The 25,146-nt window shown below is 28.7% G+C and overlaps 2 protein-coding genes across 2 annotated transcripts in view; one reads left to right on the top strand and one right to left on the bottom strand.

Moving 5' to 3' along the window:
• The window catches only part of LOC100209150 (hemicentin-1), a 52,385-nt gene extending 46,693 nt beyond the window's left edge, over positions 1-5,692 (bottom strand). The window contains exon 1 of the mRNA XM_065803396.1: positions 5,356-5,692. Coding sequence (XP_065659468.1) covers positions 5,356-5,470 — 115 coding nt within the window. The 5' untranslated portion in view covers positions 5,471-5,692. The remainder of the gene's footprint in view (positions 1-5,355) is intronic.
• A 14,931-nt stretch (positions 5,693-20,623) lies between these two features.
• LOC100203476 (gamma-glutamyl hydrolase A) overlaps positions 20,624-25,146 on the top strand; it is a 38,826-nt gene continuing 34,303 nt past the window's right edge. The window contains exon 1 of the mRNA XM_065803394.1: positions 20,624-21,511. Coding sequence (XP_065659466.1) covers positions 20,809-21,511 — 703 coding nt within the window. The 5' untranslated portion in view covers positions 20,624-20,808. The remainder of the gene's footprint in view (positions 21,512-25,146) is intronic.

Below are 25,146 nucleotides of genomic sequence, written 5' to 3'. Positions count from 1 at the left end.
CATTGGAATTATCGATCGAGCTAAGCCATTTTTAAATTTTAGGTCCTTAAAAAATTTATATTTTTCTTTTATACATAGTTATTTAACTTACCGTAATATAGTATGGGCAATATAGTATTCATTAATTTTCTCTGCTATTTCCAATAATTTAAAAATGTTTTCCTTATGATTGTTTTGGGGTTTCAACGTTTTAGAGGAGACGTTTTTTTGAACGTCAAGACTTTAAAACAATCAGCTCTAACGTTAAAACTTTAAAACGATATCTTGGCGCTCAGCTGCGGTGGCAACTAAGCGCCCAGACCGTCAGTGCATCAAAAAATATTGAATGAAAGGTTGTTAGTGAGCTTCTCTCGCAGCCTAGGTTTTGATGAGAAAAGAAAAGTAGTAAGCTACAAAGCAGATAAAATGTTACGTATAAGGGTTGTCCATAAAGTACGTACCCCAAAAATTTAGAAATTTGACCCCCTCCCTTCCCCCATACTTCCTCCAAACTAAGATCTTTAGTCAGAATTTTAACTTTTCTATTGGTTAGCTAGTTATTTGGGATAAATTATAAAAACAAAGTACTTACTTTTGAATTGAACCCCCTCCTCTCTCCCCCATACGCTTTTGTACGCTATTTGAAGGTACCCCCTCCCTCCCTTCTATGATCGTACGTACTTTATGGACAACCCCATATTTTAAACAGAAAAATACATTATTAATAAGTAGTTTAAATACAAGTATTTTAAATACATTCTATGTAAGTAAGTAAGTTCTATAAAGTATTTTAAATACATTTTAAATACAAATATTTAAATACAAGTATTTTAAATACATTCCTCAACCGCGTAGTAAAACCTTTCATAAAATGCACACAATGTTTTGCATGCCTGTAAAAACCTTTCATAAAATGCACACAATGTTTTGCATGTCTGTTAAAACCTTTCATAAAATGCACACAATGTTTTGCATGCCTGTTAAAACCTTTCATAAAATGCACACAATGTTTTGCGTGCCTGTAAAAACCTTTCATAAAATTTCAGGAAGTTCACGCCTCCTTCCATACCGTGACGCGAAAATTTGTCCAGAGCTCGTTTCGAGCCTGGATCTCCTGGTTTGGAAGCAATCGCTCTAACTACTGTGCCACGGCTGCAGTGCTACTGATATGTTTAGCTATGTATGTGGGTATTATATTGGCAAAAAGTAGGTAGTTCATAAGATTGTGAACGGTACCATATCGTGGATAACGTTTGCGAAATGTTTTTTAAGGGGGATTAAGACAAATCAATTGCCCGACATGTGAAAAAAGGAACCTCAGAAACAAATTTATTTACTTATTGATTATAATTTAGATTATTTTCTATACCACGTCAATAACAACATTATAACTGCATATTTGAATACGGTGCGTTTTCTTTTATTCGCAAACCGACAATCACTAGACAGTCAAGTGGCTTTTTAACTGATTATATTTAAGCAACTGATGTTATTAACGAATCCGTAAAAAAGAGCATAATTAAAAAAGAAATATCTGATATATTTCCTTTTTCTTTCTATAATATAATTGCCACAGAAAACGTTTAACGTTTAACGTCGTTTCATTAGTTACAAGGCTTTGAAAGAGCGCGTTCTCAAAATGAACGCGGTCATTGGAGAAAGATCTCTTAAGCGAGTTAAAATTTTTTTTCTTTTGGAATCTAATTATTATTTATTAGATTAGAAATATTACATAAAGAATCATAATAAGATAAATAATCATCGTTAAGATCATATTTTAATTGAAGTAAGTATAGAAAATAGTTAAGCAATTTATATATAACATTTTTATTAGATATAAAGTAGAAAGGCTCACTCCTATTAATTTTTTAAATCGTTTACATTTTGTTTGTTTTAGTTTTTCTTTTAGCTTTATCTTTTTTTAGCAGTTTTTATTATTTTATTTTTTAGAAGGAAAGTAGGGGTATGGATGAGGCCCAATTATTTTTTATGCAACAAAAAATTTATACTATTGCTGTTTCCATAAAGTTGGTTATACTACTTTGAAATTTCTGTGATGCTATTAACTATTTTTGTTCTTTTTTAGAAAATTTAGAAAAATAAATTAAATTTTGTGCCAACACTGACACGGCATATCACATGTTATTGTATGTGAAGGTTAAATTTTGTTATGAGGATTACAGTTCATATGAAAAACAAAAAAATAAGGGTAAAGAGTATTGTTTCTATATTTATTTTAATGTGTTTAAATATGTATATAAGGTATATATTTAACTTTATATACATATTTAAACACATTTATTGTGTTTATAGTTGGTACATATGTTTATATTATGTTGTTTCCATGTTTTCAAAGTGCTATGATTTGGTAAACGTGTAGAGCAAGATTTGTCAACCTTGCCAGCCAAGTGATGTACTTACAAAAGAGGGTTACCAGACAGTGTTTAGTGTCAAACTGTTACTGCTATTGGTCTAGGTGTTTTCAAGCCTTTATTATTAATTATTCTAAAAATACATAATAATGTATTTTAATAACATTTTGCGTAATGTTATTACTTATGTTCTGTTATATATGAATGTTATGTTACTTAAGTTATGTTATGTGCATATTATATTAACTTATGGTGTGTGCTACTGTTGTGTGTTATTGCTGTGATGTTTTGTTACCTTTTGAGTTGATAGACATTTGACTTACCTTTACGTTGGTGCCCATTGTTAAAAATGATAAAAAGCTTCTAACCTAACGACTATTATGGTTGCTATGGTTGCTGATGATTCTAACGTATTTCTCTATCAAAATAACTTTATGACACTTTTTAGCAACATGAGCATTAAACTTGTCAAAATTTCTGAATGGTTTAAATTAAACAAGTTACCATTAAAACTGGTAGAATTAAAAAGATTGTTTTCCATTCTTATGGTAAAAGTATCAGCTGCCTAGTAACTTGCTTTTACTTTTTGCTTATGATACGATTATTATGAGATTTTTAAGTGAAAAGATTTTTAGATGTACATTGGTAAAAACCTTACTTGGAAAAACGACATTACTAAATTGTGCGTTAAAATTTAAAAGTGTGTAGGTGTTTTATACACCTATCTTTCTTAAAATTCGTATTTTAGTACAGTTTTATTACTTATTAATACATTGTTATATTAATAGAAAACTTTTCATTATACTCTCTAAATACATTTAATTTAATTAAACAGGAAGTATTTATATATAAAAATAGCCGTAGCGTTCAAAACGTCGCATCTTATATGATAAATAAATACATAGGTTTACCCACTGATACTGTGACTTGCCAGAGTAATGGTTAAAGTTGGCAAAATACTTGCTCATCTGTGAAATAAATTATTATATCAGTTGTAACAAATTATTATAAGATCCATTTATTTTTAATGAAGTTTTGAATGCTACTGCTATTTTTGTCTACGTTGAAGTTATACATGTTGTAATATATATATATATATATATATATATATATATATATATATATATATATATATATATATATATATATATATATATATATATATATATATAAATCAGAGTGATCTAGGTAATTTAATCAAAGATTTAGGTCTTACTAAGTCAGGAGCTAAACTTTTTTTATCAAGGCTAATGGAGTGGAATCTACTTGGCCAAGAATCTACTGTAGGGCATGCGTTGATCGTAAAAGACATAAAGATCTTGAAGTTTACTATAACTTGTGTAATAATATATTTTATTGTAAAGATGTGACTGGTTTAATATACTTTTTTTAGACTCGAGCATGACCATGCGCAATAACGACTGTTCATAGGTAGCTCAAAACAGATTCTCGAAGCTGCGTTGCTCCACAATAAAAAAAAATATCCATAATTTTCTCTTGCACACTGGGTACAGAAGCAAAATTACTATGTAAAACTACTATATATGACAATGTCAAAAAACGTCTTGACTAAACTAGTTATTCTGGATTCAAATGGGATGTTTGTGATGATTTTAAAATGCTTGCTTATTTGCTTGGCTTGCAAAAAGGATACATAAAATAATTAATTTTATGTTATATTAATTTTATAAGATTTATGTGATGACTGTGCTTGTTACCTTGGCAAATGTAACTTAGCTTTAAAATTTTAACAAATTTGGATAAAAACACAGCAACAAAAAAAAAGCAGTGTTTCATCTATGCAATAACTCGGTCTGGAAGTTAAAGAGACTGCCAAAATTAGATCAATAATAATTCCAATTTTGATATTAGTAATGAAAGCAATAGTCAGTGATAGCAGAAAAGACTCAACATTAGAAAAACAAGAAAGCTTTGTCAACTGAAACTGTCATTAGTTATTCTGTCGGTGTCTCAGTCAGAATTACTGAAAGGTATTATAAAGGCAGGGAAACTTGTTAAAGAAAAAATAAATTCTTTATATTATTCCATGACAGTTTTTTGTGCCAATAAACGTGCTAAAAAGTGTTTTAGAGTAGAGAATAATTTAGACTGTGAAAGAAAATAATTACTGGAACTTAATAAAAAAGATAATAGAATTAAAGAATCTTTTAAACCTTATCAAAAAAAAGTATTAAAGGCAAATGATCTCTGTTCTGGTAATTAAGAGCAGTGTTATTTCGGCGTTAACATAATATTAAAAGTTAAGGCAAGAACTGAACATGGCTCTATTAATGTAAGACCTTTAAAGTTCCACAAGCAGTAACCCTTAATGCTGGCGAAATTAAAGCAGGGGCGAATCCAGACCATCAGTACACAAAATCTCCACATTTTGTTTTTTTGTGTTACCGAGAAAACTAAAACTTACCTATCTCGGTAACACAAAAAATAGACATACGCCCTCCTGGTTCTCTGCTGGCAAATTGTCTAATTGGTAAATAATGTTTTTGTTGAAATCAAAAATAGATTATTTAAATAAGCAATGCTAAAAACTTACTATAAATGAAATCTTTGAAATTAGCTCTTACTTGATTTTATACAGAATAATTTTATATTTAGTCAGTAACTTTTTTTTTTTTTTTATTAATTTGGTATTATTTCGTTTTTATTACTGCAATTGTTACTTGCTTGTTTTATCTTCAAGCTTACCAACATGGCATACCAAAAAGTTTTGCTTTAAGAAAATTATGGAAATCTTTAAAAAAAGGTTTTATATCCAAAAATAATAATATGTAGAAAAGAAACATAAAGAAATAAATATAAACTTATAGAATTAAACATTATCATATAGAAATAAATATAAACATGTATTAAAATAAATATAAACATATAGAAATAAGTATAAAGGTAAAATAGAAAATAGTTTTAAACCGCTAACAAAGTGCAAACCCTAATAAGTTATCAATTTTGGCATTAAAGATGTATTAGGCATAATTTTAGCTTATACCTGATTTTAGTTTGAGAATTTCGTTTGAGTTTTCTCTATCGCGAATCACAAGAACGACATTAAGCACCAGAAGAAATCCAAGTACAAAAATTAAAATGAAATTCCCATAAGACATCTTCTCGTGTTATTAAATGTTGTTCATATAGCTAAAAACTGATTAGTTATCAGGACTTTCCTTTTACTAAGAATTCAATGAAATAATATTTGTTTTTGAAACGTGATGTGCAGCTAGGATTTCAATTAGCATAATGTTGCGTGACTGCTAGTAGAATTATTTTTTGTGGCTTTTTGTAGATTGCGTGATTGGTATGCACGCAAATACATTCTGCGATGTAAACTAGTAAATCAAAAAAAAAATCTTTTTTCAAATCCATGCTTTATGCAAGCAGAATTCTATTGGGCCTAGAAATTCTTTTAAAGCTTGGAAAAAACAATAGGTTTTGAATCGCTGCGCTTTAATGTCTTCGAAACTGCAAATAATTTGCAAATCAATGATTTTTGTGACGTAATACGCAATTCATATCAAATAAATAAAATGTATGGGGAAATACAAATTAAATTTTTGTTAACTTAATTAACTTTTTTTGGTCAAATTTTTCCATTTCCTTGTATTGTCATCGAAAATGATTAAGTGTGCAAAATTTGAGCAAAATTGGTTGAGAAAAAAGCTTTTAAAAATTGATTTCAAATTTTGTGGCACACAAACATATATATATATATATATATATATATATAGAAAGTAACCTTATATAAAGCATGGAAAAAAACCCTTTACTATTAGCATTTTGTTTTAAATTTAATTTGAAAATTAATAGTTTAAAAAAATATATAAAAAAATTCATAACTTTGTTTTAATTTGTTTTATAACATTTGAGACAAAAAAAATTTTATAACACGCTTGACAAGATAAAATGATACACCAACTAGATAGAAGTAAACTGTAGCACAGAAAAAATATTTACATAAAAAATTTTCAAACACAAAAAACGTAATATTAGACGCACATATTTGACTTGATATTTGAAAAGTTAACTGATCTTGGTAAAATTTATACATTTTTAATTTTAACAAAACTATGTCTTACAAAAAAACCTTTTCAACATGTAATTTAAAAAAGTAACGAAAAAATAATTTTTTTTTTACAAATAATGATTTGAATTTTTGTAGCTTAATTAACACGTATATTAACAAACTCTATATAAAGCCATTGCATATCACATATTTTTAGATGTGCCTGCGTGTTGTCACATTTGAAGCCCATTGCTACATCTTAACGTTTATTAGTAGTAATGACGCATTTAATTGAACTAATAAATAATGTACTGAGTACTGTCTGTGCTTTGAGTCACGTTAACATTAACAAATCCAAAAATGAGTAAAAATGTACCAAAATCTATAAAACGCAAAAAATCATCTTCATCAACAAGTTCTCTTAATCTATCTTTCACTATTATTTGTTTCATCTTGTGATCTAAGTATTGATGGATAATTTCCTTTAAATCATAAAGGCTCCAATAGTACAAGCATGGTTTGGGAATTTACATTCGTAAGAATTCACTTATTTGCCGGGAAACAAGGTTTAAATCCATAGACTATTCCTTTATGTACTTTTGTTTTGTTCCACTTCATTCCTTCACCTTTCTTTTTGTTCTATATCTCTTTCTTTTATCTCAAAACTGCACTCTTTTTGATGTTATTTTTGAGCAAATTAATTGAGGTCTTTCTCTTTATCCTTCAGCCTATATCGTTGTTATTGGTGACTTTAATCCTCATCACACTGAATTGCTTGGCTTTAATGTCATTGGCTCTGGATTTGTTAAGGCCCACAAATTTTGCCTTTCTCAATCTATTACACAATTGGTCAACTTTCAAACCAGCTTTTTCTTTTCCAGCCAATCATTTACCTTTTCTACTCAACTAATGTCTTGTTACTAATCCTAGTCAATGCTTAGTTTCTCCACATTCACCCTTAGGTGCATATGATAACGGTTTAATTTCTCTAAAACTATTATCTCATTTTTTTCATCTTCAAAATCCCGCTATTATTTTACATCCTACAATTACGTTTAAACTAAATACCTAAAGCCTTAAACATATGACTTTTTTCGTAAATTTCTTCGTGATGGTACCTGGATAGAAATCTTTTGTCTTCCTGCTGAAAAATGTGCTTTTTATGTAACTTCTTGGATTCAGGCTTGCATGGAATCTTTATATTCTCTCTTAAAGATTCCAAGTTAGTCCTCGCTCTTCTCCATGGTTCTCCACTTATTGTGCTGACGCAATTTTAATTTGTAACCATTACTTCCATTTTAATCAGCAAAACAATACTCTAGAAAACAGACCTCTGTTTACTATTGCTAGAAACCATTAAAAAAAGTTTTTGTCTAACGCCAAAGGCTGCTATTCTCATGTCACAAAACCTAGTATTTCATTTCAAAAATTAGACTTCTGGAGAATTTTTAACGGTGTCTATAATAAGAGCATGTTACCTCACCTAAAGACAAAACTGAATTGTTTGTTAAGAAATTTTCATTAATCTTATCTTATGTCAATTATGTCACTTATGTTATATCGCTTATGTTATATCACTTATGTCAAATGTTGGCACAAATAAATATACTCATCGTTTAACTGTATTAAATAGCTCGGAATAGAATCGTGGAAAGATACTATTATCACTGATTCTAATCAATTAACCAACGCATAAACATTTTCTGTGAAAAGAAGCATCAGCTCTGCAATTGCAGCTAATTGATTGTACTGCATTCTTCGTCCATAGATCTATCTTGGCAGTCTTGTCATAAGAAGAAGCATTCAACATAGATTTACAGGTAAATTCTTTTTCAGTATCAACCATCTATGAGTCTTTCATGGATGCCGTATTCACTGTCGGTAAACCATTTTTGATGGGATTGGATTCACCTTCTCCTGCTGTACTACCATTCTTTAAATCTTTCTCGGAAGCAGTTGCTGAACCAGAAGAAGAAATTTCTTTTCATTTACACACTTCTTTGTTTTACAAACACGAGGTAGAAGAAACTTGCAATAATTTTGGGCAACTCTCTGTTTCATCATCTGTATGTAGTAACTTGGCATCTAATCAACTGTTTAGAAACATCCATAATAACGTCTTAAATGTTTTGGAAACAACCCAAACCACTATATTTAAAAACAAATTTGTTCTACATACAATTAGTAAACAGCGCGGCCGACCTAAAGGTGGAAAAAATGCGTAATAGAGTTGCAAAAAAAAATTAAAATTAAAATTGCTGCAATTCTGTTCTCGCGATTTGAAACGCAAGATAATGTTTATCTTGTGTTTTTTGACTGATAAGACAACGGCTTTGGTGTCAATGCTTTGCAAAGAACTCATCGAGTCTGAAAGTTTTAAAGAAACTTACAATCAAGGAGTTGTATACCCAAGTGCTGATACCAATTCAATATTGTCTTAATTAACATTACCTGTATTGAGAGATGTAAGTAGTAATATTTGTAAAATAGTCCCTTTGTCATGGAACTGTGACGTGTGTAAGGAGACAATGAAGGAGATGTGTACTGTTAGATGCAATGTGTATTTTACTTATTTTTACTTTCATTGCCGGGTTTAGTAAGTAAACCTTAAAAATATTTTTTTGCATTCAGTGTACCAAAAATCTTTGAATAAAGGTTTATTCATTACACCAGAAGTAGTTGTAATTTTACTATACTTATATACAGTGGCGTTGGAAGGTCAAGAAAGTTGGGAGAGAGGGGGGATGAGCTGCTGAAACTAAAATTTAGGGACTAAAGCAGACAAAATTAGAATTTGAATGAAAAAGATAGTGTTTTTTTATTACAAGTGTTTTTTAAATGTTTTTAAAAATACCTGTTATATATGCTTAATAAAAATGTGAACAAAAGAAAAAATTGTTTCAAGCAATTTTTTTTTAATTTTTTTTACAAACAACAACAACATCTTTTTTGGTTTTATAAGACCACCATTATCTTTTACTTTACAAAAAAATTGAGTTCTGGAACATGGTTTTTAGAAACAAGCATAAAAAAACAGCATTAAAAAAAATTTGACTTTGTACCATTTTAACAAGGAAACCAGATTTATAAGAAATAGCTGCTTTTTTATACACAGCAATGAAATATTACTAATAAAAGTATAATCATAATCAATAAGCTAAGTTGTTCTTTCAATTAATAAGTTGTTCTTTCAATCAATAAGTTGTTCTTTCAGAAAGTTTTATTTTCTAATTATACTATTTGTGATAAATATTTCATATATTTAAAGGTTTCATTTACTTATAAACCTTTTTCTTATATAGACTTTAGTAGCATTAACATCTACTACCAGTGGTAAAGTTACACGAATCTTTTAAGTACAAGTATGTATTCCATTAATTTTAGTGACATCAAGATCTAGTAGCTATGGTAAATTTATAAATCAATTATAAAAATTAAATTTTCAAAATACTTGTAAACAACCAACTAAACGATTTTATATTATACCCTTTTCTATGATGTGATTGCTCTGTGATGTGTTCTATGATGTGATTGTTCTGTGATGTGTTCTATGATGTGTTCTTAGGTGGTGCCACTAACTTTTCCCATGATAATCTTACAGATTAAGTTGTTTTTTTTAATTGAAAATGAGATACATTTTGAAGATGCATATTTGGTTGTTATCTATTCTATTTTGTAGTCTTTAATAGCATTGACATCTTGTAGTAATGGTTGTACATCTTGGTAAGGTTGTATCTTTTCAAAATGATTAGGATAATTATTATGATATTGAATTTGATAAATGAATATGATAAACGATATGAGTACGAAAAGGTATCTTTTTTGTAATCTTTAGTGCCAACAATATTTAAGCATCAGTGGTAAATTTACATGGATCTTTTCAATACGAGTTTATATTCCATAAACATATAAAGTGTCATTTGCTTATTATTTTGTATTCTTTAGTGGCATCAACATTTAATAGAAATAGTAATGTTATATCTTTTTAAAATAATTATTAGGGACAAATCAAATTATCTTATATTATACTCTTTTTATTTTGTATTTTTTAATGCTAACAACATCATGCACCAATAATAATGTATTAATATTCATACTACATCATTTATAATGATTTTGAAAAGATAAAATTTTTAAAATCATTTTAAATGATATAATATGTGAAGGTATCTTTTAAATTGTTTAATATATCGTTAGTGGCAATAAAATTGGGTACCAGAGGTAATGTTATATATACCTTTTCAATACAAATATGTATTCCATAAAATTTAAAGGTGTCATTCGCCGGAGCGGAATTGACATCTGGTAGCAATGGTAAAGTTATATCTTTTCAACGTATGGTGTATCAAATGAAATTCTTTTTTTTACTTTGAGTTTTAATTTGGTAACAACAATTGTTAAAATAATGTTACAAGTATTACTTTTCAAGTTCTTTATTAACTACAAATTTGGAGATCAAATCAAAAGAAATGTATTTTTTAAGTTCTCTTTTTTATTTTGTCTTCTTTAGTAGCACCATCATGTGGTACCAATAGAAGTGTGATATAACATATCTTTTTTTATTTTGTCTTCTTTAGTAGCACCATCATGTGGTACCAATAAAAGTGTGATATAACATATCTTTTTTTATTTTGTCTTCTTTAGTAGCACCATCATGTGGTACCAATAAAAGTGTGATATAACATATCTTTTTTTATTTTGTCTTCTTTAGTAGCACCATCATGTGGTAATATTAGGTTGATGTTGCTTAGCCCTTCAATGTGTGGGTGGGCAGAACAGTTATCCACCAGGAGTGCTACTTTTCTGTCTTGAGCACGAAAAAATGAGTCAAGTTTCATTACCCATTCTGTAAAAAGGTCTCCGGTCATCCAACTTTTTAGCTGATTTTTATATGTGCAAAGCTTAAAACACCGTGGGTTTTTAGATTTTCCAATAACAAACATAGGTAATTTTTCTCCCGTTGCACTCCCTGCTGCTATGCCTGTTAGTCTGACTTTACTATTTTTTTCCCCAAAACATTTTTCTCGTGATAAATGGTATGTTTTGTTTGGTAGGCACTGGTAAAATAGTCCAAACTTATCGGCATTGAAAATTTTTTCAAGCTTGTAATTCAAAAGCAATGTTGGAAATGTAGTTTCATTCCACGAAGCAGTCATATTATTCGTCACGGCGGCACTTTCGCCTGAGATTATTTTAAAGCTGATGCCGTTCCTAAAAATAGGAACAGAATAATTGAATTTTAATTACACGTTTAAAAAACTAAATAAATTAAACATAAACAGATACATGTTATTTGTTTATATTAAAATTGAACAAGATTTGACAAAATTTAACTGACCTTTCTTTCCAATTATGAAACCAACAATCAGATGCTTTAAAATCCAACTCTCCTAATGCTTCTGCGTAGTGTTCGGCAAAATCAAATATACGTCAAACCTTTAAAGATTTGAATTTGAACTGTTCTTTGAGGGGATAGATTTGAATTTGATTTGACAAATATCTGGAGGATTTGGATTTGATTTTCAAATATTCACTTTGTTCTCAATTTTTGCGTTTGAAAAAAAAACGCCAAATTTTACAGGCCCGCAAACATATATATCACTTTATTCCGGGGTCTTTGCAGTGGTTTCCGGAATGGCGATCGCCTTTCAATAACGGAAAAAAAAAAAAAAAAAAAAGAGTTTTTAATTAAAGTTTGTTAATATTAAAGAGAAAGTAAAGAGCATAGAGAAAGAAAAAAAGAAAAGAAATGTAAACAAAGTACAAGATTAAAAGAAAAAACGTAGAAAAAAATATATGTAAAAATCAAAAGAAAAAATTGCAAATACAATTTAACCACAATAAAAATGGAAAAAGTAAAACAATAACGAATCGAAAAACATTCATTGAAAGAAACAATCATTCGAAAAAAGAAAATAATAAAAAAATATAATAATGGCTTGCTTGAAAGCAAAGAACTTTTTTTTTTAATTTTAATAATTTTCTGTGCGTTTTTGTATATTGTCTTGTATGTTTGTCTATTGTTTGCATTTTCCGTCGTGTATTCAAATTCAAATTTATTTTAATATTCGTTATTCTTATTTTCATTAATTATTTTTCCTTGTTTTTCATGATAATAGTTGCTATATGTCATTGTTTACTTTTACGTTTTATCAGTTTTAACTGTTTGTAACTGTCTAACTTTGTTTATGTAGCTATTGTATTTATAAAGACAAGTGACTTATATATAATTATTATTATTGTTATCATTATTATTAATATTATTTTTATTATTTAAACCATTATTATTTTAATCATTTTCATTAGGTGTTTACTTAATATTAGTATATTTACTATTTGTAAGCAACCTTGAAATGTATCTATTTCAGAAATATATATTACATTCCTAATTATGTCGGATAATCCAGAACCCGAATCTTTTTCTGTTACAAAAACCACCAAACGTTCACAATCAATTGTATGGGATCATTTCACAGTTGATGAGCATGACAAAACCAAGGCCATATGCCAGCATTGTCCAAAGCACAAGAACAAGTATGCTTACAATAAAGGTGGGACAACAAATCTAATGAACCATTTAAATTCTCAACACAAAAGCAAATTACTTGGGGACAGAGAACCAAAGCAACGACGTTTAGATGACATGATAATGACAGCAATCGTTTATTCTCCAGATCTATTCAATGAATACTTAGTTAGCTGGATTGTCAAGAATGATCAATCATTTAATGAGGTAGAGTCCAGCCACTTTCGTAAACTACTCACTCTACTGAAACCAAATTTGTCAATCATGAGTGCGCGCCAATTAAAACGCCAGATAATGGACACTTACAACACCAAAAAACAATTGCTAAAGACCCTTTTTTTGAATCTTGACTCAAAGGTTTCATTCACCACTGACTGCTGGACATCACCCAACAACATTGCTTTTATGGGCATAACGGCTCATTACATTGACAAAGACTGGAACCTACATGCCAAAACTCTTGATTTCAAATCCTTGCCTGATTCCCATTCAGGTTCAAATTTATCTAATGCATTCTTGTCAGTTTTGATTGAATTCGGTCTTACAAGCAAAGGAATGGGCATTACCTTAGATAATGCTTCCAATAATAATTCATTTATGGATATTTTAAATTCCAAGTACGAAATTAAAACCACCTTTGAGCATATCCGGTGTTTTGCTCATGTGCTGAATTTGGGCGCGCAAGCAGGTTTGGATGTTTTGAAAGATGATCTTGTAAAACTTAGAACAGGAATTAAAAAAATCCGATCCAGTCCTCAATCATATTCTAGGTTCAAAGGTTTCCAGCAATCAAATTGCACCTTAAAACCGATACTTGATGTCCCTACAAGATGGAACTCAACAGCTGATATGCTTAAACGAGCAATGGAATTAAAAGTTGGTTTCATTGCATATTTTTGCGATTTTGACTCAACTGCAAACAATCCAGACTGTTGTCTATCAATTTCAGCAGATGTTTGGAACAGGTTTGAAACAATTTTTTTGTATCTTGAACCATTCAAGGAATTTACCCAGCTCATTAGTGGTGATTCATATTCCACATTGTCTTTGGTGGTTCCTCTCTTCAATATTCTTTTGGATCACATTACTGAATGGATGACCACAAAAACCAACCCTGAAGATAATCTACACCGCTCTACAGTTGCAGCGCTCGCAAAAATTTCAAAATATTATAATTTGACTAGTGACTGCTTTACTATCTGCACTGTCCTGGACCCAAGATTTGGTATTGAATATTACAAAAATGATAAGGGCGCAAACAGCGAGTCGTATACAAAGATTATGGACACAGTCAATTGTGAATATCAAATCAATTATGCCCCAAGCAATGGTACAACTGCTACAAGCATTCAAAACGTTTCAAAATATACCCCGTTCAAATCGCGTGTTTCATCAAACCCATGTAATGAGTTTGAAAACTATTGTAATGATACAAGTAAGATAGATGGCGGCAATAATAGCAACATATTACTTTGGTGGAAATCTCGATCTGACAAATATCCAAACCTATTCAGAATGGCCAGAGATTACCTGGCCATTCCTGCTACATCTGTATCATCAGAAAGGCTCTTCTCATTAGGAAAAAATCTTATTACTGACAAAAGAAATCTTCTCTCTGCAGATACCATTCAAGCTTGCCAGTGCTTGAAGTCTTGGTTGGATTAAAAAGAATAAAAGAAGCTGTAATGTGTGAGAAATAGTAACAAATGCTGCAATATGAATAAAATTTATAGATTCAGATAACTAAAATTAATAAATGAAATAAGTTAAATAACGTTCAAATATACATCAAATCTTGGAAAGATTTGAATTTGATCTAAATTCAAAATAGGAAGATTTGAATTTGGCCATTTCAAACATTTGACGCATATTTGATCAAACTATTTGAATTTGTGCCGAACACTACTTCTGCGAATTTTAGTGCTTTTTCTTTTAGTATGGTACCATCAATTGGTACTTGTTGACTTCTTTTTGCAACGAACCACGTGTATATGGCCTTGTCTACATTTTTGAAATTACCACTACGAAGTTTCTTCCGTTTAGATTTTGTGCCATTTTTTTCCAGTGAGGTTAATAGCTTGGTTTTATTTTTAATCCAGGTTGATAATGTGTTCTTTGGGACTCCATACTTTTTGGCAACCTCTTTGTTAGACAACCCAGTCTCTAGGTCTTTTAATGCCTTGCATTTTTCTATTATAGATTTGTTCGTGAGTTTTCGTTTAACGAGCGGCATGTTGCTGCGTTTGACAAAAAGAATAAATTATATATTAAAGGAAAACTTTTCAGAAATTCGATTCTTAAAAAAAATCGAATTTAAAAATCGAATTAAAATTTTTTTTTTCGAAAATTGGAATTTAAAAAAATTAAATTTTATTAAAACATTTTTGAAAAAAAAAATGTTGAAAAGTTCGAGATAACGAGAGAAAATTGCCCTGTGGACCGAAAATATTGTTCGAGATACCAAAAAGTTCGAGATAATAAGGTTCGAGATATCGAGAGGATTTTAGCCTAAACTAGTACGTTATGTCCATGGGACCGCTAAAAAAGTTCGAGATACTTAAAAGTTCGAGATATCAAGTATTCGAGATATCGAGAGTCGACTGTAGTATTTAATATTTTCTAATATTTTAAATGACGGAAATCGCCTTGAATTGAAAATGGTTGCTCATAAAAATAATTAAATGAAATAAAAAAACTTCTATTCGTTAAGATTCCAAATTTCAAATAAACAAAAATGAGAAAAAATATGAATAACAGAAGAAGGAAAGTTTAGAGCAATGTTGTGAACAATATATTAAAATGTATACTTCATATTAAATAAAATTTTTAGAAACTTTATTATACAAAATTATAGTATAAAAATTAAATATAATTTACAAAAAACATATAGGTACGCAGTTATTCACGCATTTCTAAATACATATTTTATAAAACATATTATTGTTACAATTGTTTATATTTTAGATTTATTAAGATTCAGATGAAGATAATTAGATGAAGAATAAATACGATCAAAAAAAAAAAAAGACAAGTTGAAAACAAGTGATTACTGCTAATTAAAAGTTTCAGAAGAAGTCTAATTCGTTGTCACTTTTCAAAAGTTTTTGTTTAAGTTTATTTTTAAATTGATCAATGTAAGAAATAGTTTTTAACTTATTGTTTATTGACGTGTTACATAACTTAAGTCATCTGATTGCGATTGAGAACTTAGTAGCAGAATAATTTGTTTTTGGTTAAATATAATCGTTGTTTGAAAATCATGCTGGGAATAATAAGGGTGCTATTTTTTAAACTTTGAGCATATATATAAGAACTTAATAAAGGTTTGGTTAAAATACGTTGAGTATTTTGAATTTAAGAAAATGAAACTTGGTGTGTGAGAATTCACATTTCCAATAATTCTTGCAGCGTGTTTTTGTTTAATTGAATGAGATACCTGAGTCCTGGTTTTGTTTCGAAAATATGGCATTTTATAAAAAGTTTGAAAAAAATGACTCCTAAAACAAAAAACCCATTGTTACTATGGTAACTTTTTGGTATTAAAAGATGTCTGTTAGAGTTTGGAAACGACAAAAGTTGATTTTGAGTATATGCTTATTTTAGTTCTCAGGCTCTGCGTTGTATTTTTTTCTGGTCGAAAATATATGATAAAAACTTTTGGTAAAAACATTACTTCCAATACTATAAAGTTAATTGTTATCAATAAAATGGAAACTGCTGTGGTTTGGATTTTTGGGTTGCTGTTGCCATAGTATACTGGAAAGTAGCAGAGTAACAAGATGCAAGATATTCCCATGCTATATGTAATTGTTGATGTTTCATTAAAATAAGACGGAAGATTTCTGGCTTGAAAACTTTTAATTGAGCATAGAAAAAAAACAAAAGCAATATATAAAACTTGAACACCAAGTTGATAATCAACAGAGCAATATATATTGCGGGTCATATTTTCATAATTCAACTTTGTTAAAATAGATGGTGACGATTTGATCAAGAAAATTATTCCCAAAAGAATTTGAACTAGCAACAAAATCATTATTGTACTTACATCTAATAATATCGCAGCTAGTTTTTCTTGACCGGAAAGATGATACGTTTTATTGAAAATCTTTACATATTTACTTGTTCTTACAAAAGTAATCGATGATATAGCTGTAAATAAAAAGCCAACCACTACATGACGATAATTGCATAATGTATTTGTCAAAGCACATAAGTACATTAGTGGAATACAAATTGAAACTAATAAATGAAAAAGAACTTGCACCACAGAGAGAGTAAAGTACGATGTTTTTATAGTAACAGTGTTTCTTTTAATTGTAAAAGTTCCTGCAACTAGAGCACCGCTAAAGAAAGAAACAGCTGCAATTAAAAAAGTAATATAGTCGTATAAACTGATGTTTGAAAAATTGTTTGTGAAATTATCATGACAAACTGATCTATTTTCATTGGAATGAAAATTATCCAAACATTTTGCACACTCTTCTTGCCCATAATATCTTTTATAATGATTTTCAGAACAAGGAGAGCAAACTCTTTGATGTATAATTTTTACATTAGAAAGGAAACTTGTTGTTAATTTTTGTTCAAAACCCATAGGACAACTAATGAATGAACATGTACCATCATTGCTTTTTTTATGTTCTATTATTTTGGTTTCGTCTAAATATATATTTACTCCAGTTATGAGTCCGTTCATCAAAATATAATCGGACAACGAGCATATGAACAAGTCTTGGTTAATATAATTGTTACTAAGCATGGTGCTCTTATAAAAGTTATTTCCATAAAAGTTACATAGTATATAACGAACACAGAACCTTTCAAAACTTTCTGAATTAAAACTGTTTACGTACAGAAGCAAACTTGTAATGTTATAATTTATTACTTTTGGCATGATAAGGTATGGATATGTGTTACACAGATAAAACTCTTGAAAGTTGATCAATTCAATATATACTGTTCCAAAGTTAACATTTGCTATATCGAAAGATTCCAAAATCATGTCCAAAGTAGAATATCTATCTTCAGGCATTCCATTTAATAATATAAAAACATGATTGATTTTTCCTCGTAAGGCCAGCTCTTTTGCTACAAATACCATTAGAGTGATATTTTCTTTGTTAATGGTATATTTAACCAGACATAAGTCTGGATGTTTTTTGATTGCTTCTTGAAAATTAAATTTTTTATCACTTTGACTGTTGGTAGTTATTTCAATATAAACAAGATCATTTACTCCAAAGTCTTCAACGACAATATCAAAGTAGTCTTTTGTAAGAGGATGATAGTAAAGTGGAAACGATTTTTCGGGATAAATTAGGTTAAAGTTTTTATAGTTAACATCGTAATGAACAATATTTCGATAAGAACGTATTATATCTACAATAAATATTGTTGAAAGTTGGTCTAACTTTGTTAAAATTACCATACTTGTGAATTGGTTAAGACCTTGTTGAAACCTATCTCCTATGATTAGTTGTAAAATTATTTCTTGTGCAGTAGAATAATTTAAGGAGGATAATAACAAATAATTTTTAAACAAGTTTTCGCAAATCATACATATGGATGAATCACTAAATGAAGTTTCTTTACAAGGCATTTCTAATCTAATAAGAAGATTTGAAACCCAGTCAACGTCCTTTGGTTCAAAAATCATTACAACGGCTTCTGTTGCATCGGTTTGATTTTGAGCAAGTATAAGTGAAGATGAGCACATGAGTATCATTTGAGAGAAAAAAAATATTCCAAACATTTGAATCATTGTGAATAGTTATAAGAATTGAGAAAGTAAAAAAAAGCGTCTAATATTGATTTGAGGTTCGCTCCATTTTTGGGCAAAAACTCCAACAATAGTTTGCTGATTATGATAAAAATGCTTAAAATTTTTATCGGCAACAATTATTTTGGATTTATTTGGTATTTTAAATAAATATAAAAAGATTTGGAATTATATTCAATAAACAAAACTTGTTTCACAAACTTTTTATTTACGAAAAAGGTATTTGTAATTTTAATAATCGTTAATATTACTAAAAAAAAACCTTTTAAAAAAAATGCAAGAGTAAAATAAAAATGAATAATTAATATAATAATAAATTAATCAATTCTAAATACATTAAAAACCATAAACAATTAATTCAACGATAAAATAAAAAAAAAGAATTAACAAAAGCAAAACTTGTAAACATAATTTTTCACCTGTTAATGAAAGCTGCCGAAAAACAAAATACATTTTTATCTTAGCATAGATACTTAACATTTTTTCTCTATTTTTATAACGTTGGATTCTTTATCGACGTCATATTTGTTCGTTAATTTGTTGAATTCTTTATTGAATTATCTTTTGCAACTATAATGCAGCCATTCAAAGTTGTGCAAAAAAAAAATTAAAGGTAATTTTCAATTTAGAGAACAAATAAAAATCTAACACTACTTTTCCATTCGGTGTTCCGACCAATACCTATATTAATAGTATATTTATATACTTTATGTTTAAAATGAACATAAAATAATAAAAACATAATAATTAAGCCAAGTAGTTTAATATCAAAATACAATGTTTTAGAAACAGTAGCAAATGAAGATACATGCTTTTTCACTGTTACTCCCAAGTTTCTAATTAGCAATGAAGGGAGAGGGTAAGAGAAATGAATGCCCTGGGTAGAAAATAAGAAAAAATTTAATTAACGGATTAGGGTGGCTAATAAAGACCTAATTAAGGGTTGAGTAGCTGCCTCTTTGCTAACTAGATATATTTTCATACCCACACATACACACGCACGCACACACACACGCGCACACGCACACATACACACACAGACACACATATATATACATATATATATATATATATATATACATATATATATAAATATATATATATATATATATATATATATATATATATATATATATAGAGAGAGAGAGAGAGAGAGAGAGAGAGAGAGAGAGAGAGAGAGAGAGAGAGAGAGAGGTTTGAGTAGTAAACAAGGTGAGACAGCACTGTGCTTAAATGGCAATATGATTGAAATGTTCATTTATAAAAAGCACATTACATAATAAAACTTAATTGCTAATATAAAAAGTAGTATTGGAAACTATTAACACAATAAAACCAGGGGGTGGAGGAGAGATATTTTTTGATGCTTAGATATAACACACTCACATAGATAGAGTTTTTACAGATCTCCAAATTTAAGTATGTTCTTGGTATTGCCAAATGAGAAAATTTTGCGTTTTTAGAGTAATTGTTCAGCTTTACGTAAACAAAAATTTTAGCAAATTCGCTCAAATTTTTATTCCCTTCAAGCAAGCAATTTACTCCAAAAACGCGGATTAATTGCTCAGCTTTATTAATAAATAAATTAGAAAAAGTTTTCACTTACATAACCAATTACTGAGTAAAAGCAATTACTTTTTTTTATTTACCCGGCCTAATATGCAAGTTTAAAAATTTATATGAATTAGATGATTAGAAATTGCCTTTAGCTACAGGCTTACAACTATGGGGCTGCATCTAAGGGTCTCCATTTGATTTCTATGGTTTACATACTCAAGCTCTGCATTTGATGTCAAAAAACATAGTTACATAAATCAAAAAATATAGTTGCATAAATTATATATATTTTTTGAATTGTTTTCCAAAACAACATACCTTGTTTAAAAAAGAATAAGATTAACAAACATTAACAACAAACAATAAACATAAAATGACATAAAAACTTTGACAAACATAACATGAGATTACGGTTCGAAAATTTTATCCGTTCATAAAATATTTTTATATTTACAGCAATCTATAAGAAACTAGCAAAATTTACAACAACCTATCAGCAACTTATTAACAATATTTGAAGCAATCAATAATAATAAGTATATATGTCAATAAGAGTAAATTGCATAAATACGTAAAAATGATTATGTTAGTATTTTTTTTACATTTATTTGAAATATCAAATGAATATAGAATAAATGTTGCAGATAAAAAGTTTAAGCAAACCAATCTCAATCAGCAACCTATTGTTGGAGTTCTGGCCCAAAAATTGAGCGAATCTCAAACCAATATTGCTGGTACTTCATATATATCAGCAGGATACATCAAGTATGTTGAAATGTCAGGAGCAAGAGTTGTTCCAATTTTAACAAACATAACAGAGGAAGAACTGCGTTCACTTTTTGGAAAAATAAATGGCGTTATATTTCCGGGTTGTAATGTAGACTTAATACATTCGTCTTACCGTAAGAATGCTGAGATCATATTTAACCTTGCTAAATTAGAATTTGAAAAAGGAGGTTATTTCCCTATTCTAGGAACTTGTCTTGGATTTCAAGCGTTCTCGGTGTTGGTTGCAAATACTGACAACGTAATTGAATCATGTAAAGGACTTGACGATATTTCCATAAACTTAAACTTTAATGGAGATTTAGGAAGAATGTTTAAAGAAGCACCAGAAAAAATATTAGATATTTTGAAAAATGAGCCTGTCACTTACAACTCACACTACAACTGCGTTACAACCAACATGTATAAAAAAACTAGCAGTTTGCAAAACTTTTTTCGTGTTTTGTCGACAAATAAAGCTAAAGATGGAACAGAATTTATTTCAACATATGAAGGTATTATTATCCTTTAATATTTGATTTTTTTTATTTCTCAGTGTAAAATGTTCCTAAAAAAAAATATAAGTTAGTTATTTTTTACATTTAATGTACACTGCAGGCCAAAAGTTTCCGAACACTTGATATTTTTATATAAAAAGCTAAAATCTATCCTGTATCATTAAATTTATCAATAATATTAATTTATAATACTTAAACTTACTAATTTTAAGTATTTATGTAAGTTTGAGGTCAGAAATTTGGGTATTACTGACCTCAAACTTACATAAATAAGTTTGTTTTTTTAATTGTTTATTTTAACTTGATATATAGCGTTACATTACTCTTAAGAGTTTGGTCTTGTTAAAGTTATTTATTTGTTGAAACATGAAGTAAATATTTATAATGATAGCCGAATAAAATGATTAGGAATATTTAGTTTTGTTTATTTTTCATTTGGTATTGATGACGGTTGCATTAAAAAATCTTGAAAAAAAATTTTAAAATTTTATAATTCGACTATTTAATTAAAAAAATATGGGTAAAAAACCTTCTTTAACTGTTGCAAAACGTTCTGAAATAATTACATTACATAAAGAAAGTTATTCAGTTCGTAAAATTTGCAAAAAATTAAAAGTTGCTAGAGGTACTGTACAAGATACCATCAAACGATAGAAAGAACCGTTGGTACGGATTGGAAATAAAAAGAAAAGGTTACAATGGGCTATAGACCACCAAACTTGGACAGAAGAAGACTGGGGAAAAGTACTATGGACCGACGAGTCCATCCATTTGAACTGTTTGGGCAAAGACGTACAATTTACATCAGAAAAACAACAAAAGAAAAAATGATCCCAGAGTGTTTAGTGCCAACAATCAAGCATGGTGGTGGGTCAGTTATGGTATGGGGATGTTTTTCTTCAGCTGGTGTAGGGGACCTAGTTAAAATTGAGGGTATTATGAAAAAAGAACAATATAAAACAATTCTAGAAAACAATGCTATATCCTCCGGCTTATGAACTATTGGTCGTGGTTTTGTTTTTATGCCGGAAACTAACCCTTAACACACCTCAAATTATGTAAGAACTATATAAAGGAACAAGAGGATAATGGTGTCCTCAAAAACATGACCTGGTCGGCCCAACCACCAGATTTGAACCCAATATAGTTACTGTGGGAAGAATTGGACAGAAAGGTCAGACAAAAATGCCTAACATCCAAAGAGCACCTGTAGCAGATATTAGAAGAATCCTGGTTATCAATTACACCCGAAATAATAAATAAGTTAATAAATAGGATGCCACGGATTGCAAAAAAAGTGATAAAAACTCGTGGGTTATTTTTTGACAAAAAGACTGTTTAATAATAATAGTGTTGTTAGTATTTTTTTTAATTCATATTTTGTCTTTTTTTTTTCGTAACAATATGTATCTTTTATAAAAAAAATATGATATTTGAATTTTTTTGAAATAACTATTGGAGTTTTAATTGAAAAATTAAATAAAATTCAAGTGTCCGCAAACTTTTGGCCTGCATTGTAAATTTAAAAAAATACATAATAAAAAGAAACTTAAATATTGAAAATTTCTATCAATAAGAAAGTATGAATTTATATATAAGAAATTAGATAGAATTCCCATAAGATTCAAAAGTATAAAAAGTGTTTTTTCATAACTTTGGGCTAAAAGTAGATAGTTATTATGATTACCTTTGTAAATAAGATTTTATAGCTTTGGAAATTTAGTCAATTTAGATATACATTATTCTAATGTTATATATATATATATATATATATATATATATATATATATATATATATATATATATATATATATATATATATATATATATATATATATATATATGTTGAGATTAAATTTAAAACATGAAAGTTACAAAAAATGCATCCGACTTAAAATATATATATATATATATATATATATATATATATATATATATATATATATATATATATATATATATATATATTGTAAAATATGAATATTTATGTATTGCGTAATTATGTATTACGTAAAATATGTAAATTTTTAATTATCGTCTAAAGATTCATATTTATATGTATTTGTACATGCATGATGATGCATATTTGTAATGTAAGTTGGATCTTTTGACGTTTACACAACAGTCTTAGGATATGGTTGACAAAGGCAGCAAAAAGGAGCCTAATGCAAAAAATCGTGAAAATCTAACGAAAAATCTTGTTATAAAAGCGGAACCCTTTGTTAAATTGATAAAAAAAAATATGAATGAAGTTCAAGAACCGGTATTAAGGCTTGCTTTTATGAGTTTAGTTAGTTATTTTATAATCAATCACTGAAAGGTTTTCATTATAAAATCTGTTAAAAATATAATATAAGACTGAGAGTGCCAAAATATTTGAAAAGAAAAATATAAACTTTTTTAAAATTATTATTCAAATTTACTAAACTTACTTGGGAAGCAAGCAGTTTGACAAAAAGGTTTGCTAGCTTAACTCAAAACATTGAAAATATTGCTTCGACAGGGTGTAGCTATCTTCATCTATCATCTATCTTCAGATGCGTTGGTGAAATGCATTGAAGATATCATTTTGAGGTGCAACTTGGAATATACAAAAGTTACTTGAATCGGACAAAATATGAAATATTTGGTCAGTAACTCTAAAATTTCATTGCAAAGCACATTGCAGTGAGATGCTTGTTATAGTTACACATGTAGTATCATCACTACTGTCAGATTCTCTCAGCATTGTCCTGTGAGTATATGCAACTTTGGGGCATATTCAAAGCGTAACATTTTTTTTCGAACAAATCCAAAGAGATATATTGCACGAGTTATAAACAGATGAGTACAGGATATTGTGACTGAATTCTGTGTCAATGACTCAAAGGACAACACAAACAAAAGCAGTACACTTAGTCTTGGGGAAGATTGCAGAACTTCCTACAATACTGAATACAATGTCTTCAGAATGGAAAGATTATTACTTGCTGCACAAACAACTGCTAAAGGTAAAATTTTATTACCATAGATTTTATCAGTAAAAACACTGTTTAAGCTGCAAATTGCTTTTGAATTATTTACTAATCTAGAAACTCTAATGAAGAAGCTACAAGAAAATAATCTGACTGGTTATGTCACATTATTCTGGTTATGTCGCAGTATTCTGTTATATCGCAGTATTCTTTTATGTTGCAGCATTCTGTTATGTCGAAGTATTCTGTTATGTCGCAGCATTCTGTTATGTCGCAGTATTCTGCATTCAAAATACGTTATAGAGATTTGCAAATTAAACTTCAAATGATATAAACAAAATTTTAAACAACAAAATTTTTTTTTAAATATTTACAACATTGTATATACAATAAATAACCTTACAAAATGCAAATAAATCTTCTTTCTGCTTTAGAGCAGTATGTAAAAGTAAACTAAATTCTTATTTCGTTAAATCTTTTTTACACTGAACTGTACTGAACTATAGTTCAATGTTGAGAAAAATGAGAAATAAAGGTGTATTAAAAAACTTTTTCCTATCTACCAAAGACAGTTTATTGAACAGTGTGGAGAAACTTCATTTTATTTAAACCTAAATTGTATAGATTTAAACATGTAGAAAAGTATACTCAACATACGTAATTTCAGGCTTTTACGGA

This window comes from Hydra vulgaris, chromosome 08 (assembly GCF_038396675.1).
Source record: "Hydra vulgaris chromosome 08, alternate assembly HydraT2T_AEP".
In the NCBI taxonomy this organism is placed as follows: Eukaryota; Metazoa; Cnidaria; class Hydrozoa; order Anthoathecata; family Hydridae; genus Hydra; species Hydra vulgaris.
The sequence above is the reverse complement of the archived record's forward strand: the minus strand, read 5'-3'. Positions and strand labels throughout refer to the sequence as shown.